General features: G+C 39.7%; 1 protein-coding gene across 19 annotated transcripts in view; it reads left to right on the plus strand.

Moving 5' to 3' along the window:
- Nucleotides 1-20,849, plus strand: part of phldb1b (pleckstrin homology-like domain, family B, member 1b) — a 152,785-nt gene that overhangs the window by 110,079 nt on the left and 21,857 nt on the right. For 9 of the 19 annotated variants that reach the window (XM_041799904.1, XM_041799859.1, XM_041799882.1 and 6 more), the window contains 11 exons: nucleotides 1,860-2,177; nucleotides 4,890-5,036; nucleotides 5,191-5,328; nucleotides 8,350-8,478; nucleotides 11,451-11,606; nucleotides 11,955-12,065; nucleotides 12,481-12,570; nucleotides 14,125-14,259; nucleotides 16,040-16,156; nucleotides 19,361-19,522; nucleotides 20,364-20,504. In XM_041799904.1, coding sequence (XP_041655838.1) covers nucleotides 1,860-2,177; nucleotides 4,890-5,036; nucleotides 5,191-5,328; nucleotides 8,350-8,478; nucleotides 11,451-11,606; nucleotides 11,955-12,065; nucleotides 12,481-12,570; nucleotides 14,125-14,259; nucleotides 16,040-16,156; nucleotides 19,361-19,522; nucleotides 20,364-20,504 — 1,644 coding nt within the window. The remainder of the gene's footprint in view (nucleotides 1-1,859; nucleotides 2,178-4,889; nucleotides 5,037-5,190; nucleotides 5,329-8,349; nucleotides 8,479-11,450; nucleotides 11,607-11,954; nucleotides 12,066-12,480; nucleotides 12,571-14,124; nucleotides 14,260-16,039; nucleotides 16,157-19,360; nucleotides 19,523-20,363; nucleotides 20,505-20,849) is intronic. The other 10 variants (XM_041799953.1, XM_041800002.1, XM_041799889.1 and 7 more) reach the window with 9 other exon arrangements.

A 20,849-nucleotide genomic window follows, 5' to 3' on the forward strand; every position in this document is an offset into this window, starting at 1 on the left:
GTCTGGCAGTTAACACGAGACAATCATAGTGCTGGTTTTCAATCTTGAGAAAATGAGACAGGCATCAGAGCTGAGTGGTCTAATCAGAGTGTGTGTTCAAGCAGATGTTGAGTGGGAGGACTCCTGAGTAGTTGCCACTTAATGTTTGAAGTTAGACTCCTTCTCTTGTAAATATACAGCTCTGTTCAACAGCCCAAAGGGGTCTTTTTACTCCCACCCACTCTGTTAAAAACGAGCTGTTTCCAGATTAGGGGTTGAAACTAATGGTGGGGCTGCAGCTCCTAATCAAGCAGATGCTTCCTCAGTGGGAAAGCTCAGTCTGAGGGAGGAGATGCACCCAAGTATTTCTGTGTGGGTGAGAACAATTTAGCTGCCAAGTGTTCCCACACGACAAGAGAGCATCAAGTGACACAGTGCTTATTTGACTCGAAAACATGGTCCTGATGTCAACCTGCAGAATGTTATTACAGAGAAGCCTTTCTGATGAGCTGTAATTTCTGTTTTTTAAAGCTAGCTCTAAAGTTTGTAGTTGTGTTGCAAAGCAAGTTTCAAAACTGTGCTAATGTTGAATTTATTTTGGGGTGATTGATGTTGCTCAATGGTAAGCACTTTGTGAAATAAAATTGTGAGTAAAGTTATCATTACTATGGTTGTTAAAAAATTCAATACTTAAATACTGTCAGTACCATGAATTAAGATAGTACAATCTCTGCGATTTTATCTATTGACTATTAAAACACAATGAAGCCAAGAAAAAATTAATGACCTTGTGTCATCTGTCATCTTTTAAATGTCTTAAATTTTTTGGTACCAAAATGTTGTCAGTTTATATGAAATGGTGCATAAGAGGCAGAAAGAAGTGTGAAGGCCGATTTTCACACTTCTTTCTGAATTCGACACCTAAACACATTATTATATGTAATGTAAATTGTGTTAAAGCTCAAAGTGCTGTGTCACTGTGCAGACGCTCTGTCTGCAGCAGCAGCAGACAGCAGCTGACATTTAGAATCCAGAGGCCACCCTGCTGGCACAGTCTGCCCAGACCCCTATAGGTAGGCTGACCCCTCACAGTGACAGCTGGACAACCAGTCGCAGAGTCTGATAGTCTTACTGAACCCGTGGGAGAAGAGCGTATCAGCTGCTGTGTTGATTCAGGGGTGATGGAAATCATGACTGCGGCTCTCACTGATGCTGAGTCTTGCTGGCAAAAAATGTTGTCATGATACCAGATTTTAAAACTTTGATATGATTGTAGTTAAAAAAAAAAAAAAATACTGCAGGGACAACATATTACTGTTGGCCAACGGGAAGCTGTCATTGTGCACATTCCAAAAAGTCCCTTGTGTATAATAGGCTTTCTTCTTAGTGTAACCGACATTTTCTTCCAAATGTAATGCATAGTTTGAGTCCGTGTAGTTTGGGCACAAAATGTGCGCTAGTAAATGGGTCTTCATCAGGGGTGTCAAACTCATATTGAGTCTGGGGCCAGATTTGCTCTGATGAGAAGTCCTAAGAGCCGGACTCTTTAGGCCAGTTACATCACGGAAAAAATTGTTAAAATCTGTGAAGTTTATTACAACCGGAGCTTATTTCATTCATCCAACTGAAAGCTCTTTCAGAAGTGCTATAGACTTTGATGATTAAACTGTTAAAATGTTGATTGAGTTCCAGGTTTTAGGACTCTTTAATGCTGCACTCTACATCGATACCTGTATCGATACCAAAATAGAAGCCCTAAGCTAGTGGTATTATGGAAATTCTTGTGTATAATTACCACAAACTGCAGCCAAGCTTCCTTAAATGGCAGCTCTATTTCAAAGATTTTGATGTGATATCCTTCTTTATGTATTTTTCTACAGGAGAGACAGCGGCTGGAGACCATCCTGAATCTCTGTGCTGAGTACAACAAAGGAGAGAGCAGCAGCCTGGACCCTCTGGGCTCAGCAAGGTCTGGTTTCCCTGGTGGGTTGACGGATGGCTTAGTGCGTAGACCGTCCCTTGAAAACGTCCTAGGTGGAACGCCGTCCCCGGCCCTGCTCCGCCTTGCACAGAGACAGAGAGAGAGCGACGAGGAGAACCTGAAGGAGGAATGTAGTAGCACAGAGAGCACCCATCAGGAGGTGAGGACGTCTCCTGCTCCCAGCACAGCCTCAGCACTGCACAATGGCGACAGACAGGTCAGAGGGAACGCGGGTTCCCAGCAAAGACGCCGTTTGCTGTTTGCATGCCACTGTGGAACCAGCATGTGCATTCGGTGTGCATGGCTTTGCTTTATATGGTGGTTCTTTAAGGTGGTTCTTCCACACAATGCTAATAAAAATCAATTATTACCCGTAACAATAGTACAGCCACAAAAAAGCCTCCTGAACCACACCTTTTAGGGGACAGGTGTGGTTGTCACCTGTTTGTTTGCATCAGACACTGATGTTTACTTGTACACCTAAATGTGATTCTAAAGGGACTTAAAAATGTTTTTTACTGATCAGTGAATTTAACTGTTACCAGACAGAGCAGGGAGACAATGACGGCTCATCTTAGACATAAAACAAGAGCAAACTACACAAAGATGCCAAACTTCAAAGAAGTGTTGGTGCTTGGTGCTGTAGAAACGGGACCTTTAGATGGAGAAAATAGTGGAGGAAATGAGTGGGATTCATGCTGCTATTTCCTGCTCTAACCCTTGTGTCTTGATTCATCATGGTGTTTTGAATAGAAATAACTTTATTACTCCGGTTGTCGGTTTGTTCACTTATATTATGTATGTCTCGATTTTGTCATGAAAAGGCTAGTAAATACTTATTTGCTATCAATGCTGCATGTGGTTTTAACACACAGCATCCCTAAGTGATAATATCAAGAGGTGCAATATGTTCCAGTGTAAGTTTCATGCTCTAATACAGGCCGTATTTCATTTTAATTTTCTAATTTGCTGATTAAAGCAAACCATGGGCCACAGTTGGCACCCCTGCTATAAACATTAACACAATGTGTGAAAGGTATCATAAAGTCCTTTTAAACAAGGTGGTTTTTGGAAACATTTAAGAGATGTGTGTATGCTTGCATGACAGCTCATGCCAGTCACTAGCACTTTGTCCATAAGGTAATGTCATGAGAAACAGGGTTACTGTCCAGAATAATATTTACCAGTAAAGGTGTAGGTTAGGTTGTCCAGGCTGTGTGCGCACTCTAAATCAGGGATGCTGCAGGATTAGAAAAAACAAAGTAGGACAGCAGTTGAAGGTCTTTGAATTCAGTCAAATGGCAAGAAGATATCTCCCAAACAGAATGTCCCAAACAGGGACGTGCATGACTCCATCATATGTTCATTTCACATTTAATATTTCTTTGTAGCTGAGCTACACTGAGCTGCACTCAGCTGATTTCACCACTTTTCCTTCTTTTCTTTTACTTCCCATCTGTTGACTTGCCATGCTGTGGGAAAAGTCTTTTTCATCAACTCCTGCATGATTCCTATGTATCAAGCACTTGGCCCCCTTATTTACTCCCTCACACATATTTCAGAGATTCTTGTTGATTGTTTTATTAAGGCAGGACCTCCAAACTTGGATTTAATTTTCCAATAAACATAAATCTGCAATTCTCTAGAGTATAATGAAGTATTTATTTATTTATTTTACCCCAAAAATAGGTTTGTCTTTTCACAAAACAATTAACCCTAGCATTTAATTGCTGAATCTTGATATCTTATTTTGTTTCATCACAATTAAAATTCCATGTTAAAACTTCTGTTATTTTGCATTTCAAAACTAAATTGTAAGTCCTTATTGATAATGTGGAACAAATCCTACCAGTGCCTTGATTTGCATACCAAATAGATGCAAAGAATTGTACTTTTTGATCTTGACTATAACATTGATTATTTAAATGATGTGTCACTAAAACACCAGTGTTGTTTGGGACCATGAAAAATAAGTTAAAGGTAGGAGACTGACTCAAAGTAATTATTCTGTAAAACACTGTGTTTAATACTTGTAATGAATGAAGAAAAATGGACAAGTGCATGTATAAAATGATGCACTGATGTTTATTTTCTTTATTTTTGCCCAGCTAAGGTTAGCATTTAAGCTAAGAGATTCTCAAACTGCTCTTTATTATGCTTTCACTTCTGCAGGTTGGTAGTGTTTTAAACTAAGGTCCCTTGCTTCCTTCTCAGATAAAAACCTTCTTTTCAACTGAAAGAAAATAAGAAACTTCTTTGGACAGAGAGTACCAAAATTAGCTTAGCTATGGAATAAATGAACTAGCTACTGAAGGAAAAGTAAATGAAAATAATGAAAAGGTAACAGTAAAAAGATGGAAACGTTTGATATAACAAGGTGTAGATTACTTTGACTTGTCCATTAATCAATCAACCTTTATTTATACCTGCGATGCCATTGAGGAGCACCCTCATTTACGATGATGTTGAGTCAATTACAAAAGAAATTCAGAGAATACCAACAAACAGAGGAGAGACTGACAAAAAGGCATTAAATCATCAGACTGGTTTGATGAAAATGACTATAAAGGTCACACTTACAAAAGTCAATTACAGACATAAGGTTGGAGGTTTAAAATAACATTTCTAAAAAAGCTGTCTAATACAGTTGATAAGTTTTCTGAAATAAATCCATCCAAATTTTGTGTAAATGTATGAGAAAGACACTGTATTGCAAGTCAAAATAAATTCTCATTTATAATGTTTGTACCTTACTCTTAGCTTTAATCCAGTTTCATAATTCATTGGCTTTAACGGCAGGAAAGTTATTATACCCTTGTTAGAACATTAAATCACCAAATAACTGGTTGACTATATTGCCTGTCTCTACCTCCCTCTCCTGTCCTCAGTTCCTTTCTTAAAAGCCTGACACTTAGTCCTTTCTCTGCAGCATGAGGACTCCTCCAGTTCAGGCAGCGCTAGTCGCCTGGAGCTTGGCTACCTGGAAGACGAGCGGGTTCGCGTTCTTGCACGGATTGATGAGCTCAAAACCCGGCTTACAGAGCTGGAGCAGCAGCTGCAGGAGTCCAAACAAGAGGTAGAACACTGGAAATATCACATGATATGAAACATATACACAAAGCTCCCTGCCACATCATGATTTTACAGTTCTTTGACTCCTCAGAGCCCTGAGGCTCAGTTTGATATTTGCCTCAAAGCTCACTGTGACTATTCCTGGTTTGATCTTCCAGGCAGAGATGGAGCGTGCGTTGCTGCAGGGCGAGAGGCAGGCGGAGCTCGATCAGATCGAGGCTGAAACGGACATCATCGCTCAGCTGCAGCACAAGCTAGACGAGCTGGAGAGCGCCATCCAGAGGGAGAAAGACAAGGTAAACAGAAGCTCTGATTTTAGATTGATTTTGATGTTCAGTACAAACTTAATAAGTCAAGAAGAGTCAAAACACACACATAGATTCATTGCCTGCGCTTTTAAGGTCACCTAAATACTTCCTTCTGTTTTGTCCCTCTTGGGGTCTGTACCAAGCTTTCACCGCTTGGACAATTGAATTAATTGCACAAATAATGAAACAAATCAAAACAAGGACTAGATAAAACTCTCTGGGGTTTTTTTGTGCATGTTTTCCACCTTAGTGGTTTGCCCTCTCCTCAGCCCTCTCATCTGTTTTCTTATTAGCTGGTCTTTGCTAAATAACCCACCTACATTAACCCCTAACCCTCTTTCTGCTTCTTCAGCACTCACACTTACTGTATCTCTGACCCTATGGACTCGCCTGTGTATTCTCTGTCCGCATGTCAGATCTGGTGGTGACAGAAATAATATGCCTTCCAGTGGCTGGTTGGGATCTGTAGTCCTTTGTTCTTGTAGTGCATGGGTCTGACAAAGACCTAGGATAAGGTGACTCTGTATTGTGAAGGGGAAACTTCTAGCATGTTCTCTGTAGTGGTTTTAGGTGTTCTTTTTTTCTTTTTATTCACACATTGCACATTTTAACTTTAGTAAGGAAGAAGAGAATATACATCACAGTTTGGTTGTTAAAATATCTTAATAGTTTTGTCTGTATATTTTATAAAGGTTATAGCCTTTGTGTTTTTTAGCATGAATAGATAAATTATTGTTCAGATAACAGCAGTATTGATCCATCTGAGAAAACAAAAAGGCTTAAATTTTTCATCTAGTTTTTCACTCGAGATATTCATATGTCTATATATTCAAGTTTTGTCTTTTGAGTCCCTGAACTGGTTTTTGTTTGTTCCCATAGCAAAACAGAAAGAGACAGCTTGCCAGGTTGTGGACTTAAGACTAAAGCTTTGTGTTTTCATCCTTCATGAAGTTTTTTATCCAGGGCTGAATCATCTGCACGGGCGTCCTTTCATCCAGACTCACTGGGAAAAAAAAAGTAAATCAATGGGCTTCATTCAACAATATTCTTAAAATTTTTCCAGATTTGTTCTGGACAATAATTCTAAGAGAAGTCTTTGACAGACTGATGAAGCTGCGCTTGAACGGCTGAATTGTCTCCATGAATCTTTTTATGCCGTGTATAGGGTGCAATTAGTTAGCCTGTAAATAGGAAAGAGAGAGACGTCAGTAATGCTTTAATTGAAATCTAAAAACAATCATGCATTAGATGTAAAGGAAGAGAAATGCTTTTGTAGTTCTGGTTGAATGAACCCAAACAAGCTGATTTGATTATAATAAAAGGAGCAAAGGTAGTGGAACCCAGTTATACACCACAGACAGAAATACTGTTTTTGTTTTCCTTTGTTTTGACAGCTCTGTCTTCAGTAATGACACATCAGGCTGTAATCAGAACAGGATCCTCACAAGATAAAGAGAAATCTGAAGAAAAAATATAGCTGGAAGCAAAGGGAGAAACAGAGAAGTTTGTTATAGAAGCTGGTGCTGGATAAGGAAGGAACATGTGACTGAAATGTTGTTATATATTAGTGTGTAGGAACTTTTTTTTTTATATTTAGTATTGGGGGTGAAAACATAGCATGTTCCCAAATCCTTCAGCTCTGGTATATCAATACTCAAATATGCATAAAAGTGCTCTGGAGTAATTGTTGATTTTGCTCTTAGCTGAGAAAAAAACCACTGATAAGAAAACTGGTGAAAAATTCCCTCCTAAGGATGGTTGATGAATGAAGCCCAATGTCTCTCCAAATCTACAGACATTAAAAGTGGCTGCATGAATTTTAGCCCAGTTTGTTTCTCCAACCCCTTGAGATGCTGTCTTCCAAAGACTTAAGTCCTTCATCGTAGTCTAGGATAATTTCAAACACAGATGTGAAAGGACTCCATAAGTACCCTACCTTGTACCTCAGGATGAAGCTCTTTAAAGAGTAGCCATAAGCTGAAACACTAAAGCCCTCTTTGTGCTAACATGGCCAACATCTGCAGAGTTACCACTAAACTGAAAAGTAAACTGAAACTATACCTCAGAGGCTAAAAGCCTCTCTACTTTGATTAGAGAGGAACTGAGACCATCTCACAGCTGAAACCTATTAGTCAATATTACTACACGTGGAGTGTCCTGGGGTCAATAAAAGTCAAGATATTTATGAGTTAATTTTCTCATAGTTCATTGGAGTTTGTTGGATTTATAATTGTCTGAAGACTGATGTTTAGGCTCTGGCAGGATGTAGCACAAAGAAGATTTCAGCAAGTTCCTAGGCACTCAAATGACTGTGTGCTTATAAAGGTATTTATGTTACAATGAAAGGTGGAAGGTTTTTACTGGCAATTAAAACCTGGGCTTTAACTTAACATATTAGTGAATTTGATTATTATTAGGGGGAAAAAGTTGAATTGTGGCATCCAGCTGCAAAATGACAAACAAACTTATTGATGGTAGCTTTGAAGAGCATTTAGTAACTGTTAATAATTTTATAAAGGTTTGGAATCTTTTACCTTAAGGCAAACTTCTGTAGGTTTTCAGTTTGATGCTGAACTTGTTTTTGAGTGCAGCTGTTCTGTTGTAAAACACAATAATCTACATTTGTTGACAATCAGAGGGTGGTCAGCCAGCAAAGATGTTGAAGGCAAAATTATTAAAGCAGTTTTAAATTTTTAAAGCTGCTGCAGTTAAGGTGATGATAAACAAGGCACGATCTATAATAATAATTAATAGAGATAGATAATAGAGAATTCACCTTTGAGACTGTAGCGTGACTGTAACGTCAATGATTCTTCAACAGCCGGTCATATCTTTATGTGCCATGCCAAGCCCTAAAAAATCAGAGTTGACATGTCTGTGCCTAACTCCTCACAGCTTTTTGATTTGCATGGCGTGGATTTTCAGCAGTGTGTTTCTCTCCCTCTCTCTCTCTCTCTCTCTTTACCCTCATCCTTCCATCCTGTGTGTGGGTGTGTTGTGTCTTTCTAGGAGAGGGCTAATGTTGAGGCCGAGCGGCGGGCCCTGCAGAGCCTCCAGGAGGGCTACGCTGAGCTGAAGAACCAGCTTCATAACTGTCCCGAGTCGCTGCGGGAACAGTTACAGGAACAGCTCAAAAGGGTGGGTCTTCAGTCAAACAGAAGCACCTAGACCCCCTTTACCCCAACCATCTCCACCCAAGGACTTTCATTTTGTCATAGTATTTCGTCTTGAAACTACAGAAACAGTGTCAATACATCACTACACATATCTTCACTGAAATCTCTGCCACCATGCACCCACCACCACTCATAGAGTAGCAAAAACCTACGTGGCTCCTTCAAGTAGAATTTGAGAATAATTTGAAATTTTTATAGTGTTCTATTGAGAATCACATTTATTGACACTTGTTTTGATGTCACTGCAACAAAAAATAGATGTCCTAAGCACCCAGAATTGAGTATTTTGTTATTTAAATCAAAAAATTTCTAAATTAGACCAAAAAGTTACGAATGTATGTGTGTAATTTAGTTAACTTCTTCCTCCACCACATCTCACCAACACACCACTGACCCATGACCTCCTAGTCCACTGTCCACTCAGGAGCACAAACGCGGCTCCTTGTTCCTTCAACTGCCAGTGATTCATTTTGGTCAAATGTGTGTGATATGACATGGTCACGCTGCCCTGCATGTGTGAATCTCATCTGCATCTCTCTTTTGATTTGTCACGGCTCGCATAATTTGTATAACTGCTCACTAATCAATTAACATAGGCCCTGACTAGATCCATGCACTATCTGCTCCTAATCATCTTTTGACCTCCCTCTTATGTTGATAACTGCTGCTGTTTGGTTTGCAATTCAGATGGAAAAAATGATGAGTCACTATGAAATGTTGACTTATTGTCATGATAGGCTACATGTTTTTATTTACAGTAATGTTTTGGGATTAGAATCTATCTGATCTGCTGACAAGATGAAAAGGAAAGAGATCCGGGTAGTCACTGCAGTGAAAACTAAAGTTTTTATTCAAAATGATAAAGCAATAATGAGCTTTAACATGTAAGCAGATTAGTTCGAGAAGGTTTTACATTGTTTAAGATGCCAAGTGCTCATTTTTTGGTGATATCTATTTATGTTAAGAGAAACTGAAGTTTTGTTTTGGTCAAGGTTACTTGTTATTTTATATGATAGAGTACAAGGGGCAACATTTAAAGTTCCTGTAAAGTGAAATCCAAACTTTGCATCTTAACACACGAGATATGTTGGAATAATGTTGCTGTAAACATGTGAAAACACTGACATCTATGTGTGACTGAATGTTGGATTTAAACCTGGCTTGATATAAAATTGTTGAGCAGTTCATTTCATCACATTCTGTTGTTAGCTGATGTCCCTGCCTTCATTGAAAATTAACAGCCTGATACATGCAGGGGTTTTGTGTATTGTGAGTAAATTTCTCAAATCTATTAGCCACAGTGGCATATAGGTCATTAAAATCATCATAATGGAGAGATTTGTGCCAGAAAACAGTAAATTTAATCCCCTACTCTTACCTCCCTGCTCATTTTTGAAAATGTAAGAGGATTGTATTTCTTGTTAGTGGGCGTGGCTTCAGCTAGTTTAACAGACACACCCTCACCATCCTAGAGCAGATATTACTGCCTCATTTACATGATTTTGAAGATTAATTTTATAAACATAGAGATGTTTTCATGACTGTAATGTGGCCTAGTGGTAACACAGTGGCCTGCCATACCGCAAACGTAAAACAGCGATTTTTTTTCTCCCTTTACAGGGACTTTTAGATCCAAACCATATGCTGAGAGTTGAATATTATGAGATCGCAGTTGCAATTTAGGAGAAAAAAAAATAATTAGAGGCTTTCATTAGCTAATATGCCACATTGATGGTAATATCGGAAGAGCAGGCAGCTGACTGTGCTAGAATCAGGAACATGGAGAATCATCTGTAGTAAATATTACAACTACCTTTCATATGCTGATATCTATGTCTGACTTTGTTCTGCTGATACTACCACTCAGTTCTTGAAATTTTATTTTTCACCAGTAAAAATCAAATGATATTGATAGCTGTTTTTACTGTAGCAAAAGAAATGACGTGAAAGGCAGGTGCCAAATATTGGGTCGTTTTCTGGTTTTTGTTATCAAAAAAATCCAGGCAAATCCTGCAAACTGTCTAAATGTTCCAATTCAGATAATCTTAGGTCTTTACCTGCAGGTTTCTGTACTTTTCAATACTATTGATCATTAAAATAATTCATAATTTTTAAAAGTAACAACAATTTTAACAGCTTAAATATTCAGTGTTTATAGCTATAGTTTATATTTGGTTGATTCTACAACTTTAAGCAAAGTAGGCTCAAAATTGTGGTTTCATAATGCAGGTTTTTATGATGAATAGGGGTTTAAGGCACTGAAGCACTCATCAGTATACATAGAACAATGCCTAAACATAGAGCAAAAGTTCAACTTAAACACTCCTATGTTTGACATTTCAAAGTTTTTCCACTTGCAGAAATGAGTCATTCTGATCTCAGATTGTGCTTCAGGGAGCTGACAGTACAGTACAGTGTCAGATCTTTCAGAAGTGCTACAGAGACTCTCGAGAGGGGTCAGGCAGAACACTCAACATCCTGAAGTGCTTTAAAACTTTAAACTTATCTGCAACTTTATAGTCATTAAGCAGCAGCAAGAAGGACAGGCTGATAGTGGACATACACCAAAAGAAAAAGACAAGAATCAAAAGGTTAAAAATCTTCTAGTACAAAATTGTTTTTCAATACCTGTCCAGTGTCTCTTGTGTGTTTGAGTTTATATTGGTACACACCCATAGCTGTGCTGCAGTAAAAGCATGTTCTTCATAGCTGGCTGCTTGACTGAGCACGGTTTGTTTATAGCTGCCCTAAAAAAGGCTGCTGGCAAAAATGCCCCTTATTATTTTTGATGCAAGTCAAGGAGTTTTTTGCCTTTCTGTCAGCACAATAGTCTGAGAAAAGTGGCTGGCTTTAAAGTGAGCAGTGTTTAAACTAAAAGTTTTTTAGTTAATAGTTTATCATCTGATTGTTGACAATGTGTGCATGCACCATCAGGACGGAGAGGCGCTGGAAGCAGGCACCAAAAAGTTTGAGGACCTGGAGTTTCAGCAGCTGGAGAGGGAGAGCAGTCTGGAGGAGGAGCGAGAAACCATGAGCCAGCAGCTGCTGCAGGAAAGAGCCGAGTATCATAGCAGTGTGGCTAAAAGAAAGGTGAGGAAACCCCAGAAAGAATATGCTTCGTGTGATTTTTGCTTTTGACTCAAAGGAGACATTATTTCACAATTTAAGCACTGTAGAGCCTCAGAGTTGTGTATGGAGGAAATGAAGTGTTCATTATAAACAAATAACCCTCAGCCGCCTGTAGAGAGGGACAACATTAGTGCAGGAAATCAATATTTCTTCACAGCAGCTGTTTGCATGAACAAAATACAAAATCAGATTGCTTATGACTATCTGAATACAGAGCTGCATTTACTGTAGTCATTTATATGTGATACTTATATGTTCCATTACAAATCTGCTTTTGAGATTTTAACTTCTCCGTGTGGTCTTCTTCAGGAGAAGGTGTCTGCTCTGGAGAACCAGGCCAATCAGCTCAGTCTGCAGGCGACTCAGGAGTGTGAGCGGTTGGCCAAAGACAGGACCCTCACAGTGCAAATGCTCCAGAAGGTACAATTAAATTTAAGGTTATATCTTTTATCAAGCATTCACATTTGATTAGTATAACAGCAGTATAAAGATAAGCAGGAGTAGATCTGGATCAGCAGTGTCTTGGTTCGATGATTAATCTTTCCTGCCAGTGTTGCTGACAACACTGCATGCTAATATTGCTAGAATGGGTAGAGTACTTATTAGAGGTGTAACAAGACACTTGGTTCACAAGATGAGATTTTACACTGTTTTTTTTTTTTTTTTAACTTTGTTAACAGAATATATGACTGAACATTTTTTCTTTCATCCAAGTTGAAGACTTAAAATATAAAAATTTCAGGTCCATTTTAAATGTGTCTTGTCTAGCAATGGCTCAAACATGCATTTCAACAATAAAATATACAGACATAAAGTACATCTTGTTGTGATGCAGGAGAAGGAGAGGCTGTCTGCCTTGGAGAAGAGATACCACAGTCTCACGGGTGGAAAAAGCTTCCCGAAGTCCTCCTCTGCCATGAGAGAGGTAAATGAACTGCTGAGGGGCTGCGTGATAAACACAATATCTGATTCACACTTAAAACAAACCGTAGCTTTCATTCCTCACCATGTTTACAGTGTTTCCTGACAGTGTTTTGTTGCTGTGCAGACCTTGTTATAACTCAGTTTAACCACTCAACACATGTAGTCTAATAAGAATAATCTACAGATTAATTGTGGTTATGTGGTTCTAATGTTGAGATCTTTGTTGTTTAGACTACAGACCAAACTAACATGCACTGCTTTCTTCTTTATTGGTCCATCTTAATCTATGTCTTGACAACCACATCTTTATTTAAAAACAGCATTTTACACAGTCAAGAACCTCTGCCTAGACAGCTGTTTCAGCTGCATTTTAGAACTAATGGCCATTCTTGTAAACGTGCCTGTAGACAACTGCATTACACAACCATTTACATGCATTTAGAAGGTGCCACTGTAAACAGGTGCACACAAATAGCAGCACTGTTACAGTGCACATAACACCGCTGCACATGGGAGATCAGTTGACTACTGGCTCATATATACTCCTTTTATAAATGAAAACTGATGCATATTTTTTAATGATACAATCTGGACTGTCCATGTACTCCCATACATTACTCACACAGCCTCATATAGATCTTCACGTCTTCTTCCCCGTCCTCCCTGCTGGTTCATTTTTACTCGTCCGCCTGGGTGCCTGGGCGATCAGCATAGATAAGTTTTTAAGTTCCTGACCAAGTCATGCAATCTTTACTCAAAAAGTTCTGCTATTTTCAAAATATTCTTCTTCGTCCATACATATGCGTACCAAAAGTAGAGCATAAATGAGCCTTAATATTTTATCTTCTGCACATAAACTATATGACCGCTTGGGGTGGAAAATGCTAGATAATGTTCTTTTCCATAGGAAATATCTGGTCCCATGCAATGATGTAAAATAAATGTATGGTACAATGTTTAAATAATTGCCCCTGGATAATTAAAACATTCTGATATAGCGATTCTCCATTCATTGTAATATTGAAAGACAATCATACAATGAAATCTAATTAGATGAAGAATAACCAATATTGAAGAATAAGATAAACTGTAGGATTAATGTATTTGATGTATTTATTTCAATTTAGTGTCACTTCCAGCTCTCACCATCCTTCATCCTTCAATGTTTTTTCACCACATTCTCACATTTTCTCTGCATTAAATATCAGAACTGGCACCAGCTGTTCAAAAAAAGTTGTATCCAACAGTCAGGATGACAGTATAGTGCTAGATCTACTTTCCCCACCTCTTCTAAATTTTATAATACAGGGGCTTAACAAATCAGGGGAAGACAGCATTATATTAGAAGTCTCTGCTTTTGAGGCTGTTAATACTGGAAGAGTTTCAAAGGTAGGTACAAACATATCAAAAGCTGAAATAAAGGGGCAATAAAACATAGAAAGCTTGTTTCACACATTCATTTTATATTATTTTTATGGAAACAAGGACTAGGATTTAGTGCTCTGTATATTCTCTGTTGGCATTAAAGGCACTTATTCCTGAATTGTTAAAACAGGGAGTGCTCCATATCAGCGAGGTCGACCTATTGTTTGAGGATGTCCACTCCTCCCAGCATTCCCTCTGTCGAGCCTCTCCTTCCTACTTACATCCCTCCCCTACCTGTCAGTTGTACCCCAGCAGCCCTACGGAGGTAACCAGACTAATGTTCCCTGCATGAAGCCCGCTGCTTCTCCCTTTGCTGTCTGTGTCTAACCCACCCCAAAGGTTAATCACTGTTCTATCTGTGTCACAGTCACACCTGGAGGCTGATTGCACCTGCCACTCTCTATGCCTGGTTCTGTTGCCTCTGCAGATATAACCATAGTTTTCTGGAACTATGTGAAAAGAGGAGCAGGCACAGGAGCTTTGAGCTCAATTTTTTTGACTGTTTCAAGCCCAGAGATGTAGTTGAAGACATACCAAAAAAAGTGATGCAACTTATTTTTATTCTGGGTCCTATAATTATATTCAGGCTGATATGACTAAGAAACAAAAGACTAACCACCTGGTCGCTGGAAAAACATTGTAATGGATATAGCATGGTCAGTCATTGTGTGCAAATGCTCCTCTTCAGAGCGTGAAAAAAATGCTTGTTTTTCTCACTTAAAGGATCAGACTGGTTTTCTAAGTTTCTGACAAAATCACTAAAGGATCCCTGCAGAAACAGACCGCTTTGTCGTGAAGTCAGTTCACTGTTACTTCACTGTCTTCAGTCACCCTAAGACAAAGCAACAACTTCCAATGTTGAAAATTACAGCCAATGCTGATGTGCAAAAAAACCCTTCAGTTCCTTAAGTGTCCACTTGAAGACAGCTGCAGAATCCCAGGAAGTCATATACTGTGTATACCCATCAAAGTACCTGTTTTTACAGCGGAAATAAACAAGTTTACAGCCTGGTTCAAATAACAAATTTGGCCTGAGTGGCTCTTATGTAGACCAAACACACTGTCTGAATTTCTTTATAACTCACCCCCTTTCATCTTCTGAAGGATGAGAGTATTTCATAATAAGGTGTATTGTTGACCTGACCGACATGCCGGTGCAGTACAGCTGGTTGTCAGGAGGTTTAAGACCTATTTTAGCTCCACATCTTTATCTGGTGTGACGCTGACTGAAAGTGAGGCTGTGTCAGCATTTCCTATATTGCAACCTCCTTCAGTAGGCTTCATAAGCCCCCTCTAGTTACCATATGAGTCACATCACCAGGACTTGGTGTATTTTTTATAGTCTATGCCACAAGACACCACTATAGCAAACACATCAGTGGTGTTCAATAAATGACTACATTTTGTAATGCAGTCTTGTGGCCCTAAAAAGAGAGATGAAAAGGCTGTTTCTGGTTTATAAAGTCTTAACTGAACAAAAAAAGGGAGTTCTGGCTCTGTAGGGATCTTGTCTTTAATTGATTCAGGAACTTACAATCATATCTGAGCGTGGTAGAGATGAGCGTTTGAAGTTTTGGTGCAAAGAATATTGCATGCTGCATCCATCACAGCCAGTTTTGTGGCTAAAGCAATCTACTGTAGTAACTTATACCTTTCATCACCTCCTATTGAATAAGCCGTTAGAATATCCAAAAGTAGGTCCCAACTTGTGGTGTATAAGAATTTCCTAGCATTTTCTCTTTTCCCTCTACATCTCTGGTTGTAGTTAAAGCCGTGACACGTTTTAGTGTGTTTGTCAGCCAGCTGTGATGCTGAAGTGACGCTCCTCGTTGTTTGGTGTGTCTCTGTTTGTCTGTCGTCATACACATTGTGCACCTTTTGGTTGCAATAACAGCACTTAAATGTTAAATTCAGGCCTGCTATTTTACCTAACACATAATCCCTGTTAGTTGTTTGTGAGTGTTTATGCACCGTGCAAACGGCAGAGTGTTGTCCTCATGGCTGCTCGTCCTGCCTGACCGTTATTGTTGTTGGCTGGTGCTCAGGAGTACATGAAGCTATCGGATGTCTATAAGATGAACGGCAGCAGCGGACGCCGTGACAGCAGCACGCCTTCCTCTCACAGCTGCTCAATTGCTGTAGATGCTGCGTTAGCTGGCGAGGTACCATCACTTCCTGTCTGTTCATTTCCTGATTCCTCTTTGTCTTTACTTTCTGCTTCCCTCTCTCTCTTTTATCAGACCTCTGTTTTCATGCTATGTTGCTCCCTCTGCTGGTGTGCTTTAAATCAAAATGACTGCTGGCTGTATTCTGTCCCTGTGGAGCTGCACTTTGGATTTGTGGCTGAATCATGTCTGCAGTACAGAGACTTTAGAGTTGGACTGGTGAATACAAGCCAAAAGCTGCACTTACAAAACAAAATCAGCAGTTAGTCCTTCATGAAATTGCATGCTGAAGTATCATTTTTCCCATTATTATAAACCATATCTTGTTTTTATGCATTCAAAAAGTTATAATTAAACTACAGAAAGGCATTTTTAAATATATAACAATATATTACAGGTTGTAAAAACCTTTAATATGGATAATTTAGTGACACTGAAATTGGTTTACAATTATGTTCTTTGCCTTACACTTGGGATGCTTCTACAAAGTGACATTTTTGACAAATTTCAAAAAAGTTTCACCCAAATATTAAACTCCAAAGCTTTCAGCCTAACTTTATCAGTATTTTTTTGAAAGGGCCAGCTCATTTTACTCCATTTCTTTTTCTGAAAAGCCAAACTTTTCTGTAAACCTCCAAGGCTGGATTTATTTCATTCTTGTTAATCTGTGAAGTTCAAGTTGTATTGACCAGTTACACATTGGCAGGCCAAACAAGAACTTCTGTTAAAGCCAGTAAGCACTTAGATTTCCTGACTACCTGAAACGCATCCGCTATTATTAATCAGAAATTAAGTTAGTAAGTAAATCATGAGAAAATCAACTTTTTCTCCAAGCTCAGACCATTTTAGTGCATCAGCTGCCACATAACTTACATTTTCTGTTGAACTGAGACTGAACAAATGAGCAGGGGCCATTCTGAGATATGATTGACAAAAAAATGTCAGCATATATGCTGCAGATGTTACCCCTGCATGGTCAGGAGGTCTTACCTGGAAATCGTTTAACACTACTGCTGACTTCACAAGAATTACAAAGAAATTAACATCTGTTCCCAGAAGTACACAGTAAACTACAGTAAAGTCATTTTATTCAAATTAACCTACAATCAGTACCCCATACTGGCGAAGTGAGAGCAGATTTATTAAAAAATGAAACCAGAAATGTCACATTGATATAAGTATTCAAACCATTTGCAACAACACTTGAGATTTAACTAGGTGCCTTTCATTTCCCTGGATCTTTGCTGAGATGTTTCTTCACCTTGATTGGAGTCCACTGGGGATAAATTAAATTGATGATTTGGAAAGACACAACTCTCTACAGAAGGCCTCACAACTGACAATGCATATCAGAGCTATACAAAAGGACTTGCCTTCAGAGCTCAGAGATGAGATTGTTGCAAGGCACAGATCTGGGAAAGGCTACAAATGAAAAAATCTGCTGCACTGATGGTTCCCAAGAGCATAATAGCCTCCATACTTCTCAAACGGACGAAGTTTGGCACAACCAAGACTCGTCCTGCCAAACTGAGCAATCAGTGGAGAGAGGACAATAGTAAGAGTGGTGACTGAGAAGCCAGTCATGACTCTGACTGAGCTTGAGAGATCCTTTTTTGGAGATGGCTGACTCTCCTCTTCAATGTCACATGGAAGACTGGGAAAGTACCTGTGGAGTGGCAGATCAGGGTGGTGGTTCCCGTTTTTTAAAAAGGGGGACCAGAGGATGTGCCCAAATTATCAGGGTATCATAGTACTCAGCCACCCAGGGAAAGTCCACTCTAGATGAGCAAACAGTGTGGTTCTGTTGGCTTCTTCAGATTGTTGGGACCTCCAGTAGGCACTGAAGCTGTTTGTAGCAATGTGCAAAGCAGTTGGAATGAGGGTCAGCACCTCCAAGTCTGAGGCCATGGTTCTCTGCCAGAAAATGGTACATTGCTCCTTTTAGGTGGGGAGAGTGTCTTTGGGCCAAGTGACATTTAGCTATCTTGGGGTCTTGTTCACAAGTGAAGGTGGATTGGACCAAGAGATTGACAGGCGGATTAGTGCAGCATCAGCAGTATTGTAGACATTGTACTGCACTCTCATAGTGAAGAGGGAGCTGAGCCCGAAGGAAAAACCTCAATTTACTGGCTGATCTTTGCTCCAACCCCTCACCTGTGGTCATGAGCGAAAGAATGAGATCACAGGTTCAAATGGTTGGAGTGAGAATCCTCAAGAGGTTGGCTGGGCTCAGCCTTAGAGATATAGGGATGAGCTCAGATATCCGGAGGGATCTCAATGTAGAGCCACTGCTTCGCCTCAAAAGGGCATGTGATCAGGATGCCTCCTGGTCGCCTCCCTGTGGAGGTCTTCCTGGGCACATCTAACTGGGAAGAGTCCCCGGGGTAAACCTAGAACTCGCTGGAGGGATTTTTTATCTCATGTAGCCTGGAAACGCCCAGGAGTCCCCCAGGAAGAGCTGGAAAATCGCGCTTGAGAGAGGAAGCCTGCTGCAACAGCAGCCTAGCTCTGGATAAGAGGAAGAAAATGGATGAAGAACAGGTGAACTCCAGTCGAGGTGTATAATCATCTCATCAAAGATAAAGAGAAATAGGAGGGACCTGAGCTCAATTTCAATTCATTTTCAATGTATAAATCTGAAATTCTGTTTTCACTTTGTCAAGATTAGATACTGAGTCTAGATTAATGAGAAAAAAATAGGATATTTTGACTGAAGCATCTGGGTGCAACACTACAAATTTGGAAAAAGTGAAGGGGGTCAGTAGACTTTCTGAATGCACTTTATATTGTAAATAGACAATGATTGCAAAAGGGCTGAGAAGTTATTCTTTAGTTTTAGTGATAGTGTTAAAAAAACAGCCATAAAAGATCCTACACTTATTATGCTATAGCTCTGAAGATTGTAGATGTGATTTAAATGTGTATTATTATCTCCAAGTGCTAAAATCTAAATGTATGAAAGAGATTTATGATGGATAAGTATGATAGAATGAGAGGTCTTTGTTGGCTCCATGAATCAGTCAAACTTTAATGTGTGTTATGTGAATTTTGTTGTATGTAGTGTGTTCAATGTTTCCTGTCGGACTTCTTCTCCCCTCACAGCTTTATGATACATTTACCTGAAAGCTTCCCTCTTTTCACCATGTTTACTCTCTCTGTACTCCTCTCTCCCCTTTGTGTGTGTGCGTTACATCTATAAAGGAGTATGTGACAGTGGGACAGTTAAATCAGATGTACGGGATGCCAAAAGTGGAGTCGTCCCCTACTTCACCACTTCGCCAGCCCCTGCAGCCTGGAGCAGTAGACCCCGCCTTCTCCTGCCTCCCCTCTCCTCATGGCTCCTCCCCCTCTCTCTCTATGGAGGTGTGTGCTGTCTCCCTCCCTTCTGCCTTTCCTTCCTTCCCTTCCACACAAAAACTAATATCACTAAATGATGTTTGATAGGCCTATAATCCTTTAAATGTTCAGGCTTTTTATAACACTGTAGCTACAGAAGCCAATAAAGACTTAAATCCTTGTGATATCGCTGTCAGAGTCTGGAGCTCGTACTGTCTGTTGTACTAAAGCTTTGCCTCAAGTCACAGACTGCCATTGTTTCCAGACACTCAGGCTCAGAGTCAAACTGCTGATTTTACTCACATAATCCATCATTTCTGTTATCAGATTTACTGTCTCTGCCTCTGTCTCTTCAGTTTGGATCGTTGGGTCAAAGCTTGATTTTATAAATGACTTTTATGATGGTAAAATTGGATGTAAGATCTAGAAAGACAACAGAAAGTGTTGCTTGTTTCTTCAAAACTGAAAAATGGGAATAAATGTTGCACTGCAGAGCTAGCGCATGCAGGCTCTACAGATGCTCAAATTAAAGTAAAACATAAAATGAGATGAAAACTTAAACATTCTTGTGAGAAACTGGGTCATTGCAGCAGCAACATAGAATTAGAAACGAGACATGTAAAATAGGGATATAGCTGCTGGAGGCAATGAGGCATAATAGAGCTGACAACAGGAATGTGTTAGAGGTATTTAAGAATAATTTTACAAGTATAAAAAACCTTTAATCACAGCTTTTGAGGGTGGATCAAACAAACGTTTCTACCGTCTTCCTGCTGTCTTTGAATGCCTTCTAACCTTCACTTATCTTCTGCCCTCTTGTTTCATTTCTGTCTCCTTTCTCCTTGCTTCACCTCGGTGTGCTCTTCAGTACCAGCCTGAGTGCAGCAGGTCTCACCTGCCTAAGCTAGATTTAGAGCAGTGGTACCAGGAGCTGATGGCTGGCTCAAGCTCGCTCTGTCCTCCCCCACTGCCAGCCAAGTCTCAGTCGGCTCGCCGGCCTGTGCTGCAGGTATTCAGGGCCTTTTCTCCTTTCTCCTCATGTCTTTCACCTCATCCTTCTGCTGTTTGCCTGTGCTGTTTTACTCCATTCAGCTCATATGTAAGGAGCTCTGAAGCCTAAAGGTGTTCACATTGTGAAGACTCAATCCTAGGTAGAAATAAAGTTCAGCTCTGCATCATCAGGTAAAGATTAAACATCTTAATGTCAGTCTAAAAAAAAAAAAAAAAAAAAACTAGGACACAGCTGCATGCTCGACCTTGTTTTGTTAAATCCAGATGTCTAGACTTTATCGGTGCTGCAGATGCACAGATAATGTCTGCATGTTTCCAGGGTGCCTGTGGATACCACTGAACG

The sequence above is a fragment of the Cheilinus undulatus genome, linkage group 2, assembly GCF_018320785.1.
Source record: "Cheilinus undulatus linkage group 2, ASM1832078v1, whole genome shotgun sequence".
NCBI lineage: Eukaryota > Metazoa > Chordata > Actinopteri > Labriformes > Labridae > Cheilinus > Cheilinus undulatus.